Here is a 21884-nt window from a genome sequence, read left to right as displayed (position 1 = left end):
GTAGGAATTGAGCCTTTTCCCCAAGTAGGCTCAGACAAGGTGAGACATGAGCCTGTTTCAGGGCTACAGGCAGCAGCTGTAGGAAAGCCCTGGACAAGCCTAGCCAGCTGCTTTATTAATAAGGCCTCACATGCTTTTTGTCTCAGCGGTGTCATTGTCACATGCCCTGATCCTTCAACTTTGATGTTAAAAAATGTGGTTTGTAATCATTGTTCCCAAGGTGATCAGCCCTAGTGGACAGATTCATAAGAAGCAACATTGCTTACGACCAGTTTATTAATTTGTTTTACTTTCCACTGCTCAGAGTATTCATTCTACTTTCTGAAGTAATCCCTATCTCATATACTTAGTAAAATATGCAGTAATCAGAAAGTTGCTTGTTATTATATGTAATTGGAACAAAGGGACCTGGATTAATATTACAGCTTTTAATATTGGTTTTATATTCCTATGTTTGGGTAGTTATTTCCAGACAAAGACTTTAACTTCATCTAGAAACTAAAATCACATTGAAATATAGATAATGTTTAAAAAAAAATGTTTTCCTGTGGCTGGATTGTTCATCCATTTGTTGAATACCCCAAGCAAAATAGTAAATGAGCTGTTTAAAAAAAAAAAAAAAAGTCCACAGTCAATGGAGAAAAGCATAACTGATGTTTGGATAAGATAATTTCCATATAATTCCGTGTTGTTCTGTAATGTTGAGGGCCCAGTTGCGATTAAAGAGTAGGGATTCCTTCAACAAGGTCCTACTGTTTAGCACAGGGAACTATACTCAATATTTTGTAATAACCTATAAGGGAAAAGAATATGAAAAAAAAGATACGTATGTATGTGTAACTGAATCACTTTGCTGTACACCTGAAACTAACACAACATTGTAAATCAATTATACTTCAATAAAAAGGAAAAGAAAAGAAAGTAGGGGTTCCTGCTGTGGGGATCAGCATGGATCAGCATGGATATGTGGCTTCTTCCAGCACCCTGAAAGAAGGAACTGGTAATTCTGTATGGTGGGAGGTCCATAGTCTAGAGCCATGGAGGGTCCAGGATGCCAGCAAGAACACAACTAATTTAGGATCCAAGTCTGACAGAATTGCCGTAAAACCACAAAGAAATTTATAGGTAAGACCAATAAGGCATCCATGATGAGAGCAAAAAAGTACATCCCTTAGGAATTAGGAAGTAAAAAGATGATATGAGTAATTTCAGAGTTAGTTAGGCTTTGATGTAAAAGAAGACATTGGTTGATCATTATTCCCTGCACAGAAATACAAGGTTTTCAGATTAATTACCAAAAGTCAGTGAATGATTTTCCCTGGAACCACTGAGGTTTGGAATGAAAATAGCTTGTTGTTAAGTTTATTGGTTATGCTCTGCTATTAGATGTCAGTTAATGTTTATATATGACATGATATGTGTCATAACATACATAATAACTTTAACCTGCACAATTCTTCAGATTCTTCTTCATACATTAGTACTGATCTAATAAGGTAAGATTATCATCTTGCAAATCAATACGAATGCTCTCCAGCCTTTATTCTTTTATTCTCATCACCAACATCCAACATCGTTTGAAATTTCAGGAACTGACGCAAACCACAAAGAGTGTTCACATTCTTTTAAAGTGCTATTCTGGAATATTCTGAATAATTTCGGCATATGCCTTGTCCTAGAAATCTATTATTTTCATAGTGGGTTTTTTTTTAATGTAATTCATCTTAGAGCTATAATGGTGTTTTTACTATCAATAGGCTATAATGAATGAATCAACAGAATTCGAAGAAAGAAATGCCACCATAGCCAAAGAATGGGAACATGATCTGAAATCAATGAAGGAGAACAATGAAAAACTGTTTAAAAACTACCAAACTTTGAAGATCTCCCTGACCTCTGGTGCCCTTGTTAATCCTACTACACAAGACAATAAGAATCTTCATGTTACATCAAGAGCTACACAACAAGCCACAGAGGTATGTACTTTCTTATGTTTTTCAATTTACAGCTTCATCAAAGACTTAAAAATGCATTTAATATCTTATATAACATTTATGTATAACATGTCTTATATAACATTTCAGAGCAAAATTATAGTATTGAATGTGTTAAGGAACATGGACCATCTTTGTGTCCGTGTGATGGGCTTGTTTTTTAAATATAGTTCTATCGTGGCTATCACTCAACTAAATATGAAGCTAGACATTATATAAGAACTTCCCTTTGGATTATAAAACAGAAGTAACTCATAGCTTAATTTGATTACTAGATACAGACACTTAAAGTACTATTGCCATACAGTGTAAGTTTCCTAAATCATGTGACTTTCTATTAAAATATAATCTGTGTCTGTATACAGAACTAGTTTAGGGGGAAAGAGCAATTTAGTTTTTCTCTAATTATCATCAGTGTCTTTCATACTGGTTAACGTTATAATCCAGATCAAAATGGAAGAGGCCAAAAATATAACAGATTTCTTAAGCGGATTAACCTGTATCCAAGAATCAGTATGTTATTTGAATAGTTCAATTACTTTGTTAACTACCCTTACGTGGGATTCTGTAAAGAGAACATGCTATTTTATTTTGTTAGCGCACAAAATGACTTAGTAGGGCACCCAAGAGTATATATAATTTATACACTTATATACTTATATAACTTATAACTTATCATTTTTACCAAAATAAATACTTACAATAAAACATCAACCACTAGTTTAATCATTACCAGCGGAAACTAGAAGGTCACTAGTATACTATTGATTGATCTGCTGCACTACACTACCTCAGTCAGCTGGCAGAGATAAAATAGCAGAAATTTGAAACCCATCTACCAAAGCAATAAGATAAAGAAGCAGAGGGAGATTACATCCTTAGTGACCCAGGAAGTGCCCTATCAGATAAGAAATAATATGCTATCAGTTTGGTAATTATGCCAAATTAGAGTAGTTTGGTAATGATACAGGAATAGATAACTAGAGTAGTTCGGTAACAATGCAGAAATAGGTAAACAGAGCATTGGAGCAGAACAGAGTTCAGCATCATACTCAGATAAGTATGAGAATTTAGTATATGATAATGGTAACAGCCAGCTCAGTGGGGAAAAGACGATTTACTTAACGTTTGATTCAGAGCAACCATCTAGCTATCTGGAAAAAAAGTCTGGATTTCTACCCCACTCATGAAACAAAAATAAGTTCTGAGTAGGTCAAAAAACACATTTTCCAGGAAAACCTGCATATATACGTATGTGAATAATCTTATAAATATGAACAAATTCAGGTATTTAAATTCCAGTATTTTTGTACTTGGAAAAAACTGGAAATAACCTAAGTGTTCATTAGTGGATGATCTCTGTGAAACAGGATGTATGTATCCATGAAAACAAATATGAGAGATCTATGTGTATCGATAATGGAAAGATCTGGAAAATATATTATTAGATTTTTTTTTAAATGCAGAACTATATATTTAGTATACTATATATTTAGTAACTATATATTTATTTCCTACTGTGTGTATGACTGTTTTTATGAACTGAATATTCACTTACGCTTAGATACACATAGAAAACTTCTGGAAGGATACACCTGAAAGAGTTTAGTCATTGCTTCATTCAGGGTCAGCTAGGGTTCTGAGGTGGGGAAACTTACTCTTCATCAAATGCCTCTGAATTTTTCCATATGCTTGTATTTTTCAAGTTAAAAAGTAGGTAATAAAAATAAAGGAAAAGACATGTATTACTTTAAAGAGCTAATTATCAAATGTACTTTCTCTAAGGGGTGTTAATTTAAAATGTGAGTACCTATTTAATATGCTTGGCACCATGCTAACTAGTAAATAAATGCTAAACCTTATAATGTAAAATGTGGGCATTTTTTAATCCAAAAGACATCAGCTTATAAATAAAAAAAAAATACATGTGTAACTTGAGTGACATTGGCTTCTCTTCTTTTCTATCCTTTGTTAGTGAAATCTGTGAAAATTAATTCCTATATATGATTATTTTTGTCTTAAACTTATATACTAAGACTCTGTCTATATGGCAGACCTTAAACATGTGTACTTTTTCTAATAGAAAACTCAAGAGCTGGAAATGTCACTCCATGAAGCTAAAGAAAGCGCTATGCATAAGGAAGGCAAGATTATAAAGATGCAGAAAGAACTTGAGATGACTCATGACATAATAGCAAAACTTCAAGGGCAAGTTAATGAATCAAATGATTGCCTTGAAAAAGCAAAAGAAATGATCCAAGTACTTCAGGTAATTTAACAAACTCATTTTATAAATAAAAGGGTTTGGTTTTTTTATTTTCTTTTACTGTTGAATTTGACAGATAATCTAGGACTCAACTTTTACTTCAACTTCCTATTATCTATGAATATCTGAAGTTCAGTGCTCAAACTTTTAAAAAGCAAGTGACAACTTAGAAATGAAATGCAGGAGTATATTTTCATTCAAGATAATGATTTTTATCTTCCTAGAAAAATTATTTTTAAGAGATATAAATATTATTCTTTATAGTTTAAAATGTATATTTTTTTATTTTTCAAAAAAAGGCTTCCTGTCTAAATATTTAACATTCTTTATTAGATAAGTGCATTTTAAAATTCTCTTTTCTTCTGCTTAATCCCTTGTTATTGAGTCCCAGCCTTTCGGCTGACTCTGACCTATTTTCTTTATAAAGAGCAGTAGTATAAATCTTTTTGACCATGAATGCCATTACACAGTTTGCACCCTCATTCATCATATCCTTACCACTCCCTTTTGTTTTAGCCCAGACACTTCTCACCCTTCTGCTACTTGAGTCCAGCCCTGATAAGTATTTGTGCTATTCCTGCTCCAGTGTCTCTTCATTGCAGTTAAAATTAGGAATAAGTCAAGGATGTCTGTTCTTTCCATTATTTAACATTGTTCTAAAAATTCTGGTTCATTCAGTGAGACATGAAACAGAGAGGCAAGAGAAAATAATCTCAGTTTTGTTTTCCAACAATTGTTGATATAGCTAAAAACCAAGAAAATCAACTGTGAGGCTTTAGAATTTTTGATAGTAATTTCTTAATATTTCAAATAATTAAATGACCACATTTTTATTCTTTCAACAAATATTTTTGGGTACCTGCTGTGTGTTGGTCATTGTTCTAGATGCCATGTATACAGCAATGGGAAAAAAAAATAGAAGTTTCTCCCTTCCTTCAAGGAGTTTATGTTCTTGTTCAGGAAGACAGAAAATAATGAAGTATATATGTGTGTCAAATGGTGAAAAGTGCAATGGAAAAAAATTAAGCCAGACAAGGGTACATGGATACTGAGTGAGAGTTGGGGTATAAGGGAAAGAGATGTGACTTTATAAAAGGGCATTGAGGGCTTCCCTGGTGGCGCAGTGATTGAGAATCTGCCTGCCAATGCAGGGGACACGGGTTCAAGCCCTGGTCTGGGAGGATCCCACGTGCCACGGAGCAACTAGGCCCGTGAGCCACAATTACTGAGCCTGCGCGTCTGGAGCCTGTGCTCCACAACAAGAGAGGCCGTGATAGAGAGGCCCGCGCACCGCGATGAAGAGTGGCCCCCACTTGCCACAACTAGAGAAAGCCCTCACACAGAAACGAAGACCCAACACAGCCATAAATAAATAAATAAAAATTTAAAAAAATAAAAGGGCATTGAGGAGAGCCACACCTTTAAGGTGACATGAAGTGATGGGGTGAGTGGAGTGATGTGGTAGGAAGAGGGCCTTCTAGGCAAAGGAAATAGCAAACACAAAGGCTTCAACACAGAAACAGTCTAGACATGTTTAAGAAACCACAAGAAAGCCACTGTCTCCTGAGCAGAGTGAGCAAGAGAATAGAGGTGGGAAATAAGGTGAGAAGTAGCAGAGAATCAACTCATAAGGGGTCTTGCAGACTACTTTGGTTTTTATTCTGGGTGAGATGGGAAATCATCAGAGGATTTTGGCTAAAGGATATTATGGTCTTACTTAATTTTTTTTAAATTGCCCTTTGAAGACAGAATACAGAAGGGTGCGTTAGTGTGACATGCTAGCTGCTACAGCAGAGGGAACCAAAAATGCAATGGCTCAAATAAGATGGAAGGTTATTTCTCTAACTCATATAAAAGCCTGAGTTCCAGGCTGGGGGATGGCTTCATTCCACATGATCAATCAGAGGCCCACATCTCTCCCATCTTGTTTCTCTGCCACGCCCTTGGGTGCTGTTTTCATCTTAGTGGTTAAAGCCAGGTTGTAAGCTGTCCATGCTTGGGCTCACAGGAAAGGGACAAGATAGAGAAGCTAAAATATCTTAAAATCTCTAGTCTCAAAGCCTCTGGCCCAGAAGTGGCACACATCTCTTCCTCTCATATTTCTTGGAGTCAGAGATGATTTCCCTAGTTTTTGGCCTGGGCAACTGGAAGAAGGACTTGCCGTTTATGGAGATAGAAAAGACTACCAGAAGAGCAAGTTTGAAAACATGGGAGCAGACTCAGAGTTCAGTTTTGAGCACGCTGAATTTGAAATGCCTATTGGGGACACCCAAGCTGAGATATGTCTTAGGCAGTTGGATATGTGACTCTGAGAGAGAGAGAGAGAGATCTAAACTTGAGGTGTAAGTCTGGGGAATTGTCAGCATATAAAAGTCATGAGACTAGATGGGAGCATGAACATATGGAGAAGAGATGTGGAGTAACTAAAAGATACTGAGATGGAGCAGGCGTGCGTAAAAGAGAAAGAGGGGCAGGTGGGAGGCAAGAGAGAGTGGTTCTGATTTCCTCATATAAGTGAAGAAAGGGCATAAAGAAAGAGGGAGTGAGCAGCAAACTTCACATTCAGTATAGATTGATACCTATATTATGGAGAGACAAGTATCTTTCCTGCATACCAGAAGTAACCATTTAGATAATATAGCGGGGTCTGGGGGGTCTTGTACAGCACCCTTGGGGAAAGAAAGCAAAATACAGGGTATCCATAACAATCTTTGTACAGTTTGAATTTTTGAAAAATTTGTTTCTGTGTATTATATAAATATTCTATAAAATGCAGTCTTTTGCATGTAACTCAAGAGTTGGCATAATAAAAAAATTAAAAACTATTTACCACTATTTGAAAATACCTATCCAATATAATGTAGGGTTTATTAATGGAATATGGAAGAAAGTAGTTTGAACAAATGAATCATTAACAATTTCATTTAAATCTTTATATTTTTCCTCTGTTGTATCTTTACAAATTGTTTATGTCAAATAGCAGTGAATTTGTTAAAAATTTAAACTGCACTAGAACTTTATGGACATCCTACACAACAGGAAAAAAATCTTATAATGGCCACAGAATCTAAAATAAAGTGCTTGAAGACTAAACAAAAGATGAGGAAAACATATATGAAAGGAACAACAAAACTTCATAGAGTAATATAGGAGAACGTGTGGTTTAAGATTTGAAACTTGCCATTTCCTGTTTTGGAACCTAAATACTGTACATCCATCAGTTTTTCCCAAATTAATTTCTAAATTTGATGTAATTTAATTCATACTCTCAAAGGAATTCTTTTTCTGGTAGAACAAGGAAAATTTCTTAACAGAATCCATCTAAAATATAGAGGATAAATAGATCATGTTAACTAAAAATTGTATTTTCAGTTTATTAGGAAAACTATTTAAGGTGATCGGTATGTCTTGAGTTCAGCTTTCATCACATGCCAAACGTTTGAGATATGGAATTCTTATTGTCTTTCATTTCTAAGGCAGTATTTCCAATTTTGATTTTTTTTACATAAGAATTATTTTAAACAATGTTATATATGACTAATTTATTTCATTATATTGTGGTAAAACGTTACTGTAACTTCTGCACTTATAGAATATATTAAAAAAAATTTTGATATCATAAATGGATAATTGTTTTTGGAGTTCTTTGAATTTTTAAAACAGTATATAGACAAATAGATCAATGGAATAGAATAGAGGGCACAGAAATAGACCCACACAAATACAGTCAACTGATCTTTGACAAAAGAACAAAGGCAATTCAGTGGTTCAGTGGAAAAGGATAATCTTATCAACTAATGGTGCTGGACCAATTGCACATTCACAAGCGAAAAAACAAGGCTTGACACAGACCTTACACCTTTCACAAAAATTAACTCAATTGATCATAAACCTAAACATAAAACACAGAACTAGGAAACTCCTAGAAGATGAGACAGGAGAAAAAGTAGCTGACCTTGGGTTTGGCGATGACTTTTTTAGGCACGACACCAAGAACACGATCCGTGAAAGAAAAAATTGATAAGTTGGACTTATTTAAATTAAAAACATTTGCCCTGTGAAAGGCAAACCATAGACTGGGAGAAAAATGTTTGCAAAACGTATCTGATAAAGGACTGTTATCCAGAATATACAAAGAACTCTTAAAACTAAATATAATAAGAGAACAAACAACCCGATTAAAAAACAGGCCACAAATCTGAATAGACACCCCACCAAAGAAGACAGACACATGGCAAATAAACATAAGAAAAGAGGCTCAACATCATGTCATTACAGAATTGAAAATCAAAATGACAAGAATAACACTACACACCTATGGTATCTCAAAATTCCATAACAGCCAAAATTCAAAACACTGACAACGCTTGATGCTGGTGAGGATGTGGAGCAACAGGAACGTTCAGTCATCATGGCAGAATGCAAATAGCACAGCTACTTTGCAGGAAAGTTTGGCAGTTTCTTAGGAAACTGACACCACTTCAGCCAGACACACGCCCAGGGAGTCCCTGATATCAGCGTCTGGTCCGGAAGGCCTGGGTAGTGAACTGGTGCTCTGACTGAGCAAACAGTGGGTTCCTCTGACCCAGTCATCAACCTCCTTGAGCTGAGCATCTGTCATTTTTAGAAGCTTTGCATCTTTTTAGTCTTTGCTAGCCATTGTGTGTGTACAGATGTTTTTATGGGGGTTGGAGTGGGAAAGCCTAGAGGAATAGAGAGCTCTCTGGGTTCCTATTTAGATGGGTTTATTTTTGTATTCAATATCTAATAGTATTCCACTGTGTGGCTGTGGTACAGCAATAAAAAGAGCAATTTATTCAGCAGTAATAAGAAGTGAGCTCTCAAGCCACAGAAAGACGTGGAGGAATCTTAAATGCGTATTGTTAATTAAAATAAGCCAATTCAAAAAGGCTACATACTGGATGATTCCAGCCATATGACATTCTGGAAAAGGCAAAACTAGGGAAACAGTAAAAAGATCAGTAATTGCCAACAGTTTAAGGGGAGGGAGGGAAGAAGGATGGATAGGTGGAGTGCAGGGGGTTTTTAGGGCAGTGAAACTATTCTGTATGATAGAGTAATGATGAACACACGTCATTATACAAGTGTTAAAACCCATAGAATATACAATACAAACAATAAAACCCTAATGTAAACTATGAACTTTAGTTAATAGTAATGTATCAATATTGGCTCATCATTTGTAACAAATATACCACATTAATATGTTATGTTACAACAGGAGAGTTGGGGCAGGGGGAGGGCACAGTATATGGGAACTCTGTGTACTCTCTGCTCAATTTTTCCATAAGCCTAAAATTACTTTGAAAATGAAATCTATTCATTAAAAAAAAAAGATTTATGTACGGATTTTTATTTCTCTGAGTAGAAAGTAGATATATCACTGGATTGAACCATCTTTGACTACAAAATATCCTCAACAATGCTACATAATACTTTGTGCCTTAAATTCAGTTCTAGTTTGATATTTATATTGCTGTTCTGACATTTTTTTCTTTCATTTTCCTGATTAACCTTCGTCTGCCCATTTCATTGTTTTCAACCTTTGTTTCATTTGTTTAGGTAGATTGTTTTTAAATTGGGAAAAAAATTGTTTTAAGAAACAAAAGTCATATGTTTTCTAAGTACGTATTAGCTTCCAAGAGCTTCAAGTTATACTTCACATCATATATCTATTTGTTATTCATTTCAGTGTTAAAATTTGTGCCTTCCCTGCTTTTCATATATTTGAAGATTGCTGTTTTAAAATGTTTCTACCAGATCAAGGCAGTTAACAACTCTTCAGAACTGCTCTAAAATTATTTTATTTTTCTTTTCTCTAAAAAATTTAGGACAAAGTTGCTTTAGGAGCTAAGCCCTATAAAGAAGAAATCGAAGAGCTCAAAATGAAGCTGGTGAAAATAGACCTAGAGAAGATGAAAAATGCCAAGGAGTTTGAAAAGGAGTATGTCTTTGCCTTAATTGAACATGACTTTAAAAGCTTAAATTTCCTTTCAAAACTATATAAATTTCTTTGTATTAGTTAACTTTTTAAAATATATGAAAATATTTTTATTGCTTTTTAAAAATATAAATACAAACATTCACAGATTTTAAATCTATTAAATTCTCATTACATATGCAAAGTTTTTAAAATAAGCACAATTCTGATTACTAACACACTATGTCTTTGGATGCTTCTTGCTCAATCATATATAAATAGCTTTAAAATATCCTTTTTATGCTTGAGAGTAAATGTTAAGAACCTGTGGTGTATTTAGCACTTGACTAAGGTCTCTGTTGGTTCTTTTAATTTTATTTGTTCTTCCCATCGTGTTTTTATGAAAAAGTTGTATTTCCTTTTAAATTATAATACCTAATGCCCAAGAGCATATCCTCTTTTTATTGATTTGTTTATATATAGTACTACATACGTAACAGCATGCCTCAAGTTCTTTGTGGTATAGCATAATGAAAAGAACATTAGCCAGTGTCAGGGAAACTAAATTAGAAATATGTTGCCTCTAATGAATATATCACCTTACACAAGCTATTTAATCTCTCTGGGCCTCACATTCATAATCAATAAAAGGATAGGTTTATATTAAAGGATTTTGTAAGATCCCTTCTGGTTCCTAACACTTTTAATTCTTCCTATAAATCTTTAATAAATATCTAATGATGATATCTAATTTTGCCTAAAATGTAGCACTCTGAATCTTCATTCGTTCTAACCAGGCTTCCGGTGATAAGAAGTGAAACTTAGGTCTATTAAGATCTTCATTATAAAAAGCAATTTTACTTATAGAATAGAATGGGCAGATACTGTCAGCCTCTAAGAAAAGCAGAGTATCATTGCTGATTTATCATTGCTGATTAATGCTTAAGCAAACAGTTCACAAAATTTCTCTACGAGGGAACAATGAGTAGAATTTGACCTTTGACTGTATCACCTTAGACCAGAGCTGCAGCCAGGGTTTGCTTTCCTGACAATGTAGAAAGGAAGCTGCTTTTTGCTTTCATGCTCTGATAATTGTTGTACCTTCAAGGTATTTCTAGGACCTCATGGTAACAGACCAATTATTTATTTTATGGTGCCCCCAGATATAATTTTACACACTATCCAGTTAATAGCTATTGGGCTTCCAGAAATTTAAAAAGAATTGATTTCTCAATGTTAAAAACAATTGCTGCTGCAACCAAACAGAATACTTCCAATTTGGTGGTGTTATAGCTGTGAGGTGCATGATACCAGGAGGGTATCATGAGGGCTCATCTACTGCTACCAGGACATTGTGTTGATGTGATGTGTCTTATTAGAAAATTCTTGACAGCAGTTGTGTTTGTTCCTTCATTAAAAATTAGTTTCTGGGCTTTTACATATTTCTGTTATTCTTAATAGAATCGCTTTGACAAAAACCACTGTGGAATATCAAAAAGAAGTTATAAGGCTATTGAGAGAAAATCTTAGAAGAAATCAACAGGCCCAAGATACCTCAAGTAAGTAGAAAATGCTGATATTTCCCGATCTTTCCATTTTACTTCAATACACTTACATATTTTGAAGACTGCTATTACAGGTATGATAGTCAAAAATAAAGCTAAGTTAATCACTGATTTAGAAAGAACTATTTTTATTTTTTTGGCTGCATTGGGTCTTTGTTGCAGCAGCATGCGGGTTTTTCTCTGGTTGCAGTGCACGGGCTTCTCATTGCGGTGGTTTCTCTTGTTGTGGAGCACGGGCTCTAGGCGCGCGGGCTTCAGTAGTTGTGGCACGTGGGCTCAGTAGCTGTGGCTCACAGGCTCTAGAGCACAGGCTCAGTAGTTGTGGTGCACAGGCTTAGCTGCTCCGCAGCATGTGGGATCTTCCCAGACCAGGTCTCGAACCCGTGTCCCCTGCATTGGCAGGCAGATTCTTAACCACTGTGCCACCAGGGAAGCCCCAAGAAAAAACTATTTTTAAAATGAATTCATTGGGCTCATATTTATCCTGTGACATCTCCTTAGTTTACTGTAATCTTAACTGTCTATCCATTATAGATTTTTAGAAAATACAAATTTTACTTTTGCATAATCAGATCTTTACCTATTAGTGAAGATATCTTCAGCACTGCAAAAGAATGACTTAACTATCAGGGTAGAAGTACACTTCCCAATAAAAATACAAGCATATGTCTTAATAGATTGTAACCATGTGCACAGTAAAAATATTATCAGTTCACAGTAAAGATAACTAAATATTATCCTACTTGTCCTTAATACTGAAAATATAGAGTTGATGCATACTTGCAAACTTTTTGAAATTTATCTTAGGAACAGTCTTTAAGTTTAATGATCAAATTTCTGCATATATATCTCTCAAACTATACCTTTTTTTGTATTTCTATCTCTTATATTTCATTTGAAAAGAGAAAATGCTGAACAGTATTTGGGGCAGCTTTGTATAGTAAGACAAGCATTGAACAATGTATATAATAAGGATCAAACTAAAAGTTGTGTGTGCAAGCACACTGAAAATTCTAAAGGTCAAGCAAATGTAAGATGATATTTATGTGTATTATTGTCCACTCATTTAAAAAAAAGAATTAGAGATAGTGTTAAAGATGATCACAGCTCCTATCTGGAAAACTTTAAGGGATAAAATAGAACTGAGGATTCCTTGTTGTTACAGAAGGGTCAGGATAATTACTCTTGATTTGTAAGTTACTTTCAGGTACATATTGTCCCTGAATTCAGAATAATTCAAAAGGAAATGGACATTGAGTATCTTCCCCACACACACCTTTCCCCCCTTTTATAAATCGTGAGTGACCCAGTGGATTATTCTATTTCATAAGCACCTCACATTTGTATGCAGTTTTATCTAAAATTTACAGAACAGTTCCTTACATTACTTTTACACACACAGTGTAGAATACTTAATAATATATGCTCTAATATCATTCTAAGGTTTATCTAGTGAACAGTTATGTGTTGAATACTTGTGATGCACTGAATGACGGGGGTGGACCCCACACACACTGTAGGAAGAAGCCCGCCAGGTGATTCTACTGCTATAGAAGATAGATCAATGGAGGACAGCTCTGGGGAGGATTGTTACTACTACAGTGATGGTGAACGATCTCCGCAGGATTATGAGAATGGAATTGGTGGGTGGAGAGAAGCAGGAGGATTCGAGAGCTGTTTAGAATTGATGACCAAATAGCCGTGTGAGGTTAAGGGAGAAGGAGGTGGGCAAGGATGACTTCCAGGGAGATGGTGGTGTATTGGTTTTTATAGTGACTTACTACCTTTCATAATGTTTTCTTTATTTCTTTATTTGGAACTACTAAAATTATCACCTGTCTGTATTTTTGCCTCCCGCAGTGGTATCAGAACACGCTGATCCTCAGCCTTCAAATAAACCCTTCACCTGTGGAGGTGGCAGTGGCATTGTACAAAGCACGAAAGCTCTTATCCTGAAGAGTGAGTATATACGGCTGGAAAAGGAAGTTTCCAAGTTAAAGCAGCAAAATGAACAGCTAATAAAGCAAAAGAATGAGCTGTTAAGGTAAGATCTGCTCACACGATATAGAAATTATACTTACGTCTTACATGTCGGGGAGGATGATATAGACACATACATAAATAGCTTTTGCAGTTGGCAATCCTTCACACATACGGAGAAAGTAATTTTTAAGTTTCATAAACTATGTCTTTTTTAAAAGGCATAAAAATATGGTAGCACCATTCCAGATGTTGGCTATCTATCAACTGACCTATGTTTAACTAAGCTGAGAACTAGGAAGTAAAGAAAGATCTTTGAGGGAACAGCTTAAATATACCACAAGTCCATATACCCAAGTCAATGAGGCTCTTACTCAAGGAGGAACCCCTTAGGTCCATTATCGTAGCCTACTTAGTTTTACTTTATAAACAGTTCTGACAAATTTAATTATTTGGCTTCTAACAAAGACTAGAATCTTGTGCTAACCTCTACCAATGAGACAATAGGAGAAAAATAGGCATTAAACAAATAATTCCACAAATAACTAATCCTTTGTAATGAGTGCTATCAAGCAAACAGCAACAACAAAAAATAGGACATTATGAAAGGGTATATCACAGAGGGATCAAACCTTATCTAGGTATGGGGAGAGGTGGTGATCAAGAGACTAATCTTTAAGACTGGATGTGAAAAATGAGTAGAAATTAGGCCAGGTGAAAGGAGAGGTGGGTAAGCCTTCTAGGCTGAGGGAACAGCATGTGCACAGGCTTTGAGTCAAGAAGAGTGACCAGCTGGTGGAACTGAAAGACATCCACTGTGGCCAGGGCATAGAGACTGAGACAGTGAAGTGCAAGATGAGATGCCAGAGGTAACTGGTCCAGGTTACACAGGCCCCAGAGGTCACTGGGAGGACGTTTGGGTGGTATCCTAAATGTAATGGAAGGATTAACTCCACTGGAGGATTTTAAGCCAAGGCCTGCTGAGATCAGATAGCATCACGGTATAGGAGGCCCCAATGTAGGAATGTGTTTATTGTTGTCCAAGCAAAAGATAATTTTGGCATGGACTGGAATGGTGCCAATGCAGATAAAAATAAGGAAACGAATTTGAGAAATAAGTATGAGGTTGTATCAACAGACTTGGCTCACATAAAGGAGACAAGGGCCCCTGGGATGGTTGCCCAGGTTTCTCTCTGGAGAAACTGGAGAAACGCTGGTGGCATTTCCTGTGAGAAGCAAGACTGTAACTAATCCAGAAAAGCACCATGAATTATTTCTTTTAAAATAACAAAGGTACATTAGAATCATCTACCCAGACTGATTTATCAAATTATGGCCCCAAATTATCAACAGGTAAACCTCTGGACGATATCACTGATTTGTTTAAAAACCTGATGTCATGCTCTGAGCTTTCTTTTCAAAACTCCATGATTATGGAGGTTTATTACAATTACTTAAATTATACTGACCTCATTTCATTTTCTGAACTGTGGAAACAGTCCAAACAGGAAGCATTAGGTTGAAACTTAACTATAAATATGATAAAATGGTAAATTATAGGTTATGTATATTTTACCACAATTTAAAGCAATTTTTTTTTTTTAACTTAAACGTGAGTACGTTGTAGGAATTGCAGTCTTATGGTCTCCTTTTTTCTCCACCTCCACCCCCCCGCCCTGCCCTGACCCCTCACATTTAAGCAATAATCATCATCTTTCCAGTGAGGTCAACACGTGGAAGGAGAGAACCCTTAAAAGAGAGGCTCACCAAGAAGTAACTTGTGAGAATTCTCCAAAGTCTCCTAAAGTGACTGGAACAGCCTCTAAAAAGAGACAACATATGTCATCTCAATGCAAGGAACGGAATTTACAAGATCCTGTGCCAAAGGAATCGCCAAAATCCTGGTTTTTTGATAGCCGATCAAAGTCTTTGCCGGTACCTCCTCCAGTTCACTATTTTGATAACTCAAGTTTAGGCCTTTGCCCAGGTAGGTAAATACACTGGTTGCTTGGAAATGGGGCGGGGATGGGGGGCGGATAATGGTTGGAACCTCTCTTTAATATGTGGTCCCCACAGGGCAGGTGTAGACAAGAGAGGATGGCGTTGGTCAGGCTCACAGTGCCCAGACTTCATGGCTATTTCTGTGGGAGAAAGTTTCTCCAAAGCACAGCTCTGAAGTGCAGTAGTCACTTTTTACCCCAAGTGAAGCCTTTTTTTTTTTTTCTTTCCTTTGGTATGTAAAAATTCTATTTGTGAGCCATTGCTTAGCAAATCAAATCTGAAAATAAGATATTATTTCTTTAGAAATACAAGAAAACAACCCCAAGTGAAGTTTGCCTCTTAAACCCTCAGCTTTTCCCTGGAATGGACAAGCAACTGTCCCAAGGACATAAAGATACTACCTTATAAACAAAACCAGTTTTACTGAAAAAGACTTTCTTATCAATTCAATAGGCCAGTATTTCCTCTAGGATTATATTCATTTTACGCAAGCCAGATCATAGACTTGTATCATTTACTTATTCATTTAATCAACAGAATTTTTTTATTTCAACTCTGTGTCACATATTAGACCCTAATGGTACATTAATAAGCAAAACCAGATATGGTCCCTGCCCTCTTAGAGCTTACAGTCTAACAGGTATAGACAGTAATCAAGTGACCAAAAAAGGTAAAATTCTAGAGTGCAAAAGGCTATGAGACTTATAATAGGTTGTTGTTTTTTAAATATTACAGAAGTCTTCCTTGAAAAAGGGAACTGAGATCTAGGAGGTTAATGTGAGTTAGCTTAACAAAAAGGGTAGGGAAAAGCGTTTCAGGCAGATGGAACAGTGACAGCCGCAGTCAGGGTAGGAGGGACCACAGTCAGGGGAAGGATTGAAAGAAATATGCTGTGGCCAGAGCACAAGGAGCACAGGCTTCTGTGGATGTAGTCAGTGAAGCCAAAGAGAGAGCTCAGAGCCAGACATGCAGGACTTTGTAGATAGTGTAAAGGAATTTAAACTTGATCCTGTAGGCATCTAGAGGAAGCCGTTGGAAGACTTTAAACAATAGCAGGGGAACATGATGACTTGTAAACTTTGAAAACATTACCTCAGCTGTTAGGTAACCAACAAATCATAGGAGCAAGAGTTTGACAGTTGCCTGGGCAAGGGTGACAGCATGAACCTGGGCAGGTGCAATGGAGATGGAGAGACGTGGACAGATGGGAGAGATTTGGGGGCAAAATGAGCAGTGCTAGGTGCGTGATCGGATGGCCTGGGGTGGAGTCAGGGATCGCCCCCAGCTCTGCGGAGGTGCTATACACAGAGGTGGGGAACGTGTCAGGAGAAGCTCTGTAATATGGCGTTTCTCAGTCTTTCTCACCACATAGCATTTATCATGTGCCCACGTGTGTATGGCCACAGCCCTTTGTGACAGTGTATCTGCCTCTCAGAAACACGCTTTTATGCACTTGTAGAAACCTAAAGCAACAAACTGTACATTAAGAGAGGCAGCTGCCAGAGATCATTTAAAGCTCTGAGCAAAGGTTACCAGGGTTTATGAGAACTCTGTGACAAAGAAGGAATCAGTCCGTTCTCATCAACTACACGTCAGAATTGGATCACGTCAGCACTCTGACAGTGCTGTTAGAGATATAGGAAGGAACAACGCAATTTGGAAAAAATTTTGAACTGTTCACTTCATTGAACAGTATGTAACAAACATTTGAGGACCTTCCATTAGCTAACACTTCCGCAGAACTTTTGCTGTATACACACACACACACACCATTTTAGAAGGGTCTATTCAAAAACTGATAAAGTTTTATAATCACCTTTTGATTTTTATCTGACAGTGCCAAAGGCACGTGCATAATATGAAGTAATCCAACCTCAAATAAAAATGCTTAAGTCTTTTTATCAATACGTGGATCTCTCTGGTACAATTTTTAAGTAAAATAGAAGAGTAGTCTGGAGGGATATATAAATCAAAAACTGACCAATTCCGAATTAAAGGACATAGTCTCAGCTTGAATTAGTAAAATATCAGTCTAAAAAAATTTTAATTATAAAAGGAAATTTATATTATCTCAACACCTAAGATAATTTCCAAGACCAGTTATTCTAGATTTACTTTCATGAATGTAATAATTTGAAAATAAATATTGTTTATAAACAGATAGATGCAGTTGAAGTGCTTTTTAAAGGCTCAAAGAAAACTTTTTAAAGATGGCTAAATATTCTCTAAAATACATAGTATTTGTACAGCTCACCATTTTTTTTCCCTAAAAATAGGGCGAAAGAAAATCTAACTGAGTTAATCTGTTTGGTTCACTTTGAATCTCAAATTGATGAATTCCAAATAAGACTTTATTACTTCTTGGTTTTATGTACAATATGGTTTTTCTAACAATTCATCTTATGAGAAAATGGGAAATAAACTTCTTCAACTTCTGAAACTAACACACTATTGTGAAGCAATCATACTCCAATAAAGATCTATTAAAAAAAAAAAAAAACTTCAACTCTGCTGAAGTGAAATATAGTTTTTTAGCAAGCAAAATAATGAACCATGTTTAAGTGCTGTGTTTCATTCTTCTTACATCTCTTCTTATATCTCTACTCCAAACATCCTTTTCACTTTAGCTGTATTTGGGATTTGTGTATGTTTTTACTAAGATTACTTCTGTTGTTGATTTTTTTTTCTTTTTTTTTTTCCTCTCAGAAGAACAAATTGCTGGAGCAGAGGCTGTGGATCCCCAGCCAGGTCCTTGGCGTGCCTCCTCTGGAAAAGATGTGCCCGAGTGCAAGACTCAGTAGATTCCTCTCTGTCACTTTTCTGGGGGCCCAGCGTTCCATGTTTGGAAATGCCTGTGTTTATCACTGGCGATGATGTCACAGGCCAACTTAATTTCAGTTCAGTTTTCACTTTCCCGGTAGAATTGGAAGGTGAAGGAACGGGATTCATTCCCGTAATTTAGAATGGTGATAGCAATACCTTCTTCTTGAATGTGGTAATCCTTTAGAAGTTGAATAGTTTTATTTATTTATATGTTTTGTAAAGAATAAAGTTATTGAAGGAAATTTCCAATCTTTCCATGTATACATAAAATGTATACTTTTTTATTAATGTAAAGTTATCCACGTATGACTGAGAGAGTTCCAAAGCATGATTCATAAATTAATATGAAACATCATTTAATTAACAAAATTACAGACTCCTTTTTTTAGTACCTTAAACATTCAATAAACGTTTGCTTAGTTCTGAATGACAGCACCATGTAATATTAACTGATGGTTTCTCGGTGGGGTACTCAGGGTATATTTGGCTCTCTTCTCTTCTGGTTTGTTGACTTTCAGAAGTTTGCTCTAAAAATACACACATGCATTCCACACTTAGGTTGTTAAGGAATAGCAAGTGATACGACCTCTTCATTTCCTAGTTTTAATATTCCTTTTGCTGTAATAAGCTACAAAAGTTGTTTCTCACTTTTCAGTGTTTTACCAACCACCCCACTCCCTATACAAGCACCCTAAATTGGTTGGTTTGTTATTAGACTTTGTACTCGATTGCACATTAATTCCCAACTGGAAGAACCACATAGATTTATTCTACCCTTTCATTTTAGACATGGGGAAACAGCAACCAGAGTTTCCATCAAAGTTTTCTAAACCTGGGGTCCCCACAGATAACGTAAGGCATTCTAAGGTGGACCTCATGTAGGCTGTAAAACCTCTGAAATTTAATGTTAACTTTTGTGTGTGGATTCATTTTTCTAGAGTACTAAGGTCCATACTTGCTTTCATCATACTCCCAGAGGGGTCTCTGACCCTACAAGAGGTTATGAACTACGTTTTAGAGAGTATTTGATATTTTATAGCATATAACTTTGAAAAACCACATAGAACAGCAAGATGCTTAAGGTTCAGAACAGAGTTAGTGATTTCAAGGCATTCTTGGCTCTTTGGTAAGAATATTTATCCAAAGGAAGAGATTATGAATTGCATCATAGCCATCATTCTAAAGTCTGGATTGGATATTTTCCCTTATCTTAACATACTGTCACAGGAATTCACTAGGGCTGAGGGGACAGTGTCCCCTCCTATAATCTTCTCCCCCTGGCCTGTTTCTCCGTTTCACCCTTACCCAAACAGAACACTATAACAGCACTGCAGGTTTGATTCTTTACGACGTCTAGTAGGTACATTCACCTGAATAATAAAACTAGTTTAAAGGCCATTAAAAATATAATCAGTCATCAGGTTTCCAGTCTAGCAGAATGTTGCTTAACTCTCTGAATTTGGATGTCCATTTCCTTCCTTGGATTTGGGAAATTTGGAACCATTATTGATTTCTTCAAATCAGCTCTTTGTCCCCGTCTCTCTTCTTCTGGTCTACTTGCTAGTGTCCCATAAGTACCTTAGGCTCTCTTCACTTTTTTCTTTCTTTTTGCTTCTCTGACTGGATAATTTCAAATGACCTGTCTTCCACTTTGTTGATTCTTCTGCTTGATCAAGTCTGCTGTTGAACCCCTCTAGTGACTTTTTCAATTTGGTTATTATATTCTTCAGTGCCAGATTTTGTTTGGTTCTTTTTAATAGTTTCTATTTATTTGTGAATATTTTCATTTTGCTCATGCATCATTTTCCTGATTTCATTTAGTTGTCTGCATTCTCTTGTAGATCATTGAGCTTGTTTAAAACTATTATTTTTAATTCTTTGATAGGTAATTCTTAGATTGCCATTTCTTTGGAGCTGGTTTCTGGAGATTTATTTTGTTCCTTTGAACGGGCCATGTTTCTTTGTGTGCCTCCTGACTTTTTGCTGGGTTTTATGCATTTGAAAAAACAGCCACCTCTTCTAGCTTCGTACAGGGGAGCACCATCAATGAGCTCATGTATAGATGCTGGGGTCCTCTGAAACCTTTTGGTGGGATTGCAACTTCTCTGGGCTTGTGTGTGTGACTTGCCAACTCGAGAGGGTTGCCAGTGCCTTTTTCAGGAGCTCATAACCTCTCCCTCCTTCTGGTGTCTGTCTGCAGTACTGCAGGTTCTTTGTTGCTACAGCAGGAAGCCACCCCACTGTCCATTTTTCTCATTGGCCCTCAGGCAACCAGAGTACATCAGCACCCCAAGTCAGGCGAAACACAAACCAGTCCCTTGTGCAGCCATCCAAAAATCTGGAACGCCAGACACACACTCTACTCTTCTTCCTCCCTCTCAAGGATGAAGCTTCGAGCTGGGCACCGTGTCCTGACTGTGCAGAGCCACACCAGCCTCTGATGGCACGGCAGGCTCTCTGGTGCCAAACCGTGCCGGTTGCATCAGCACTCCAAGTAGGGGAGCGTGGCCAGTCACTCAAGCAGCCCTCAAAAAGCTGGAACTTTGGATGAGTCTTCCACTCTCCTCTTTCCCCCTAGTCCCCATGATGGGGAAACTGAGCCAGGGGCTAAGCTGTGCTAGCCTGGGAGAGGTGTAGTAGCAGGTCAAAAACGGCTCTTCTCACCCACTTCACTGTGGCTGTCCTCAGCTTTGCCCTCACCTAGGGTACTGCAATTTCTTAATGGGCTTCTGAAGTTCTCAAAAAGTATTTCGGTCCATATATTGTTGTTAAGTCGGTGTCTGTCGGGGAAAGAGAGCTGGCACTTCTGTTCCTCCATCAATGTTGGAATGTTGCTAACCTCTAATGATCTGAGTTTCAATATTGTGATGAGTGTTTGTGAAGGAATGGTAATGAAAATCAGCAATGGAAACTTGCAAGAAGGTTAAAAAGCAGTAATATGGTCAGACAATACTAAAATGATCTGAAAAGCAAAATTAGGACCAGAGAAGACAAAATATATTTATTGTTCATAAGAAACATGTTCTTGAGCCTGGCAGAATTATTACTGAGAGCCTACCATTCATATTCAGCGAATATTAAAAGACCATCTACTATGAACTTATCATTGGTCTAGGCACCAAAAGGTACTGCCTTTGTGGAACTCATATTGTATTTGGAAAACAAATAACTCATATACTTTCAATATGAGCTGATCACAGGGTGAAAAAGATACAGTCCCTAGCCTTGAAGAAATTTAGTCCACTGACAATACAGATGGTTAAGCAAATATTTGCATTACCATGTGACAGGCTGTCGGAAAGTAACCATTACTG

The 21884-nt window shown here is 36.6% G+C and overlaps 1 protein-coding gene across 7 annotated transcripts in view; it reads left to right on the top strand.

Moving 5' to 3' along the window:
• Positions 1–18812, top strand: part of CENPE (centromere protein E) — a gene marked incomplete at its 5' end in the record, with an annotated part of 73312 nt that extends 54500 nt beyond the window's left edge. For 5 of the 7 annotated variants that reach the window (XM_082462730.1, XM_082462732.1, XM_082462731.1 and 2 more), the window contains 7 exons: positions 1758–1976; positions 4078–4263; positions 10113–10225; positions 11663–11760; positions 13627–13810; positions 15447–15733; positions 18454–18812. In XM_082462730.1, coding sequence (XP_082318856.1) covers positions 1758–1976; positions 4078–4263; positions 10113–10225; positions 11663–11760; positions 13627–13810; positions 15447–15733; positions 18454–18548 — 1182 coding nt within the window. In that variant the 3' untranslated portion in view covers positions 18549–18812. The remainder of the gene's footprint in view (positions 1–1757; positions 1977–4077; positions 4264–10112; positions 10226–11662; positions 11761–13626; positions 13811–15446; positions 15734–18453) is intronic. The other 2 variants (XM_082462733.1, XM_082462729.1) reach the window with 1 other exon arrangement.
• Positions 18813–21884: the final 3072 nt, after the last annotated feature.

This window comes from Balaenoptera physalus, assembly GCF_965194825.1.
Source record: "Balaenoptera physalus genome assembly, chromosome: 5".
NCBI classification, from domain to species: Eukaryota; Metazoa; Chordata; class Mammalia; order Artiodactyla; family Balaenopteridae; genus Balaenoptera; species Balaenoptera physalus.
The sequence above is the reverse complement of the archived record's forward strand: the minus strand, read 5'-3'. Positions and strand labels throughout refer to the sequence as shown.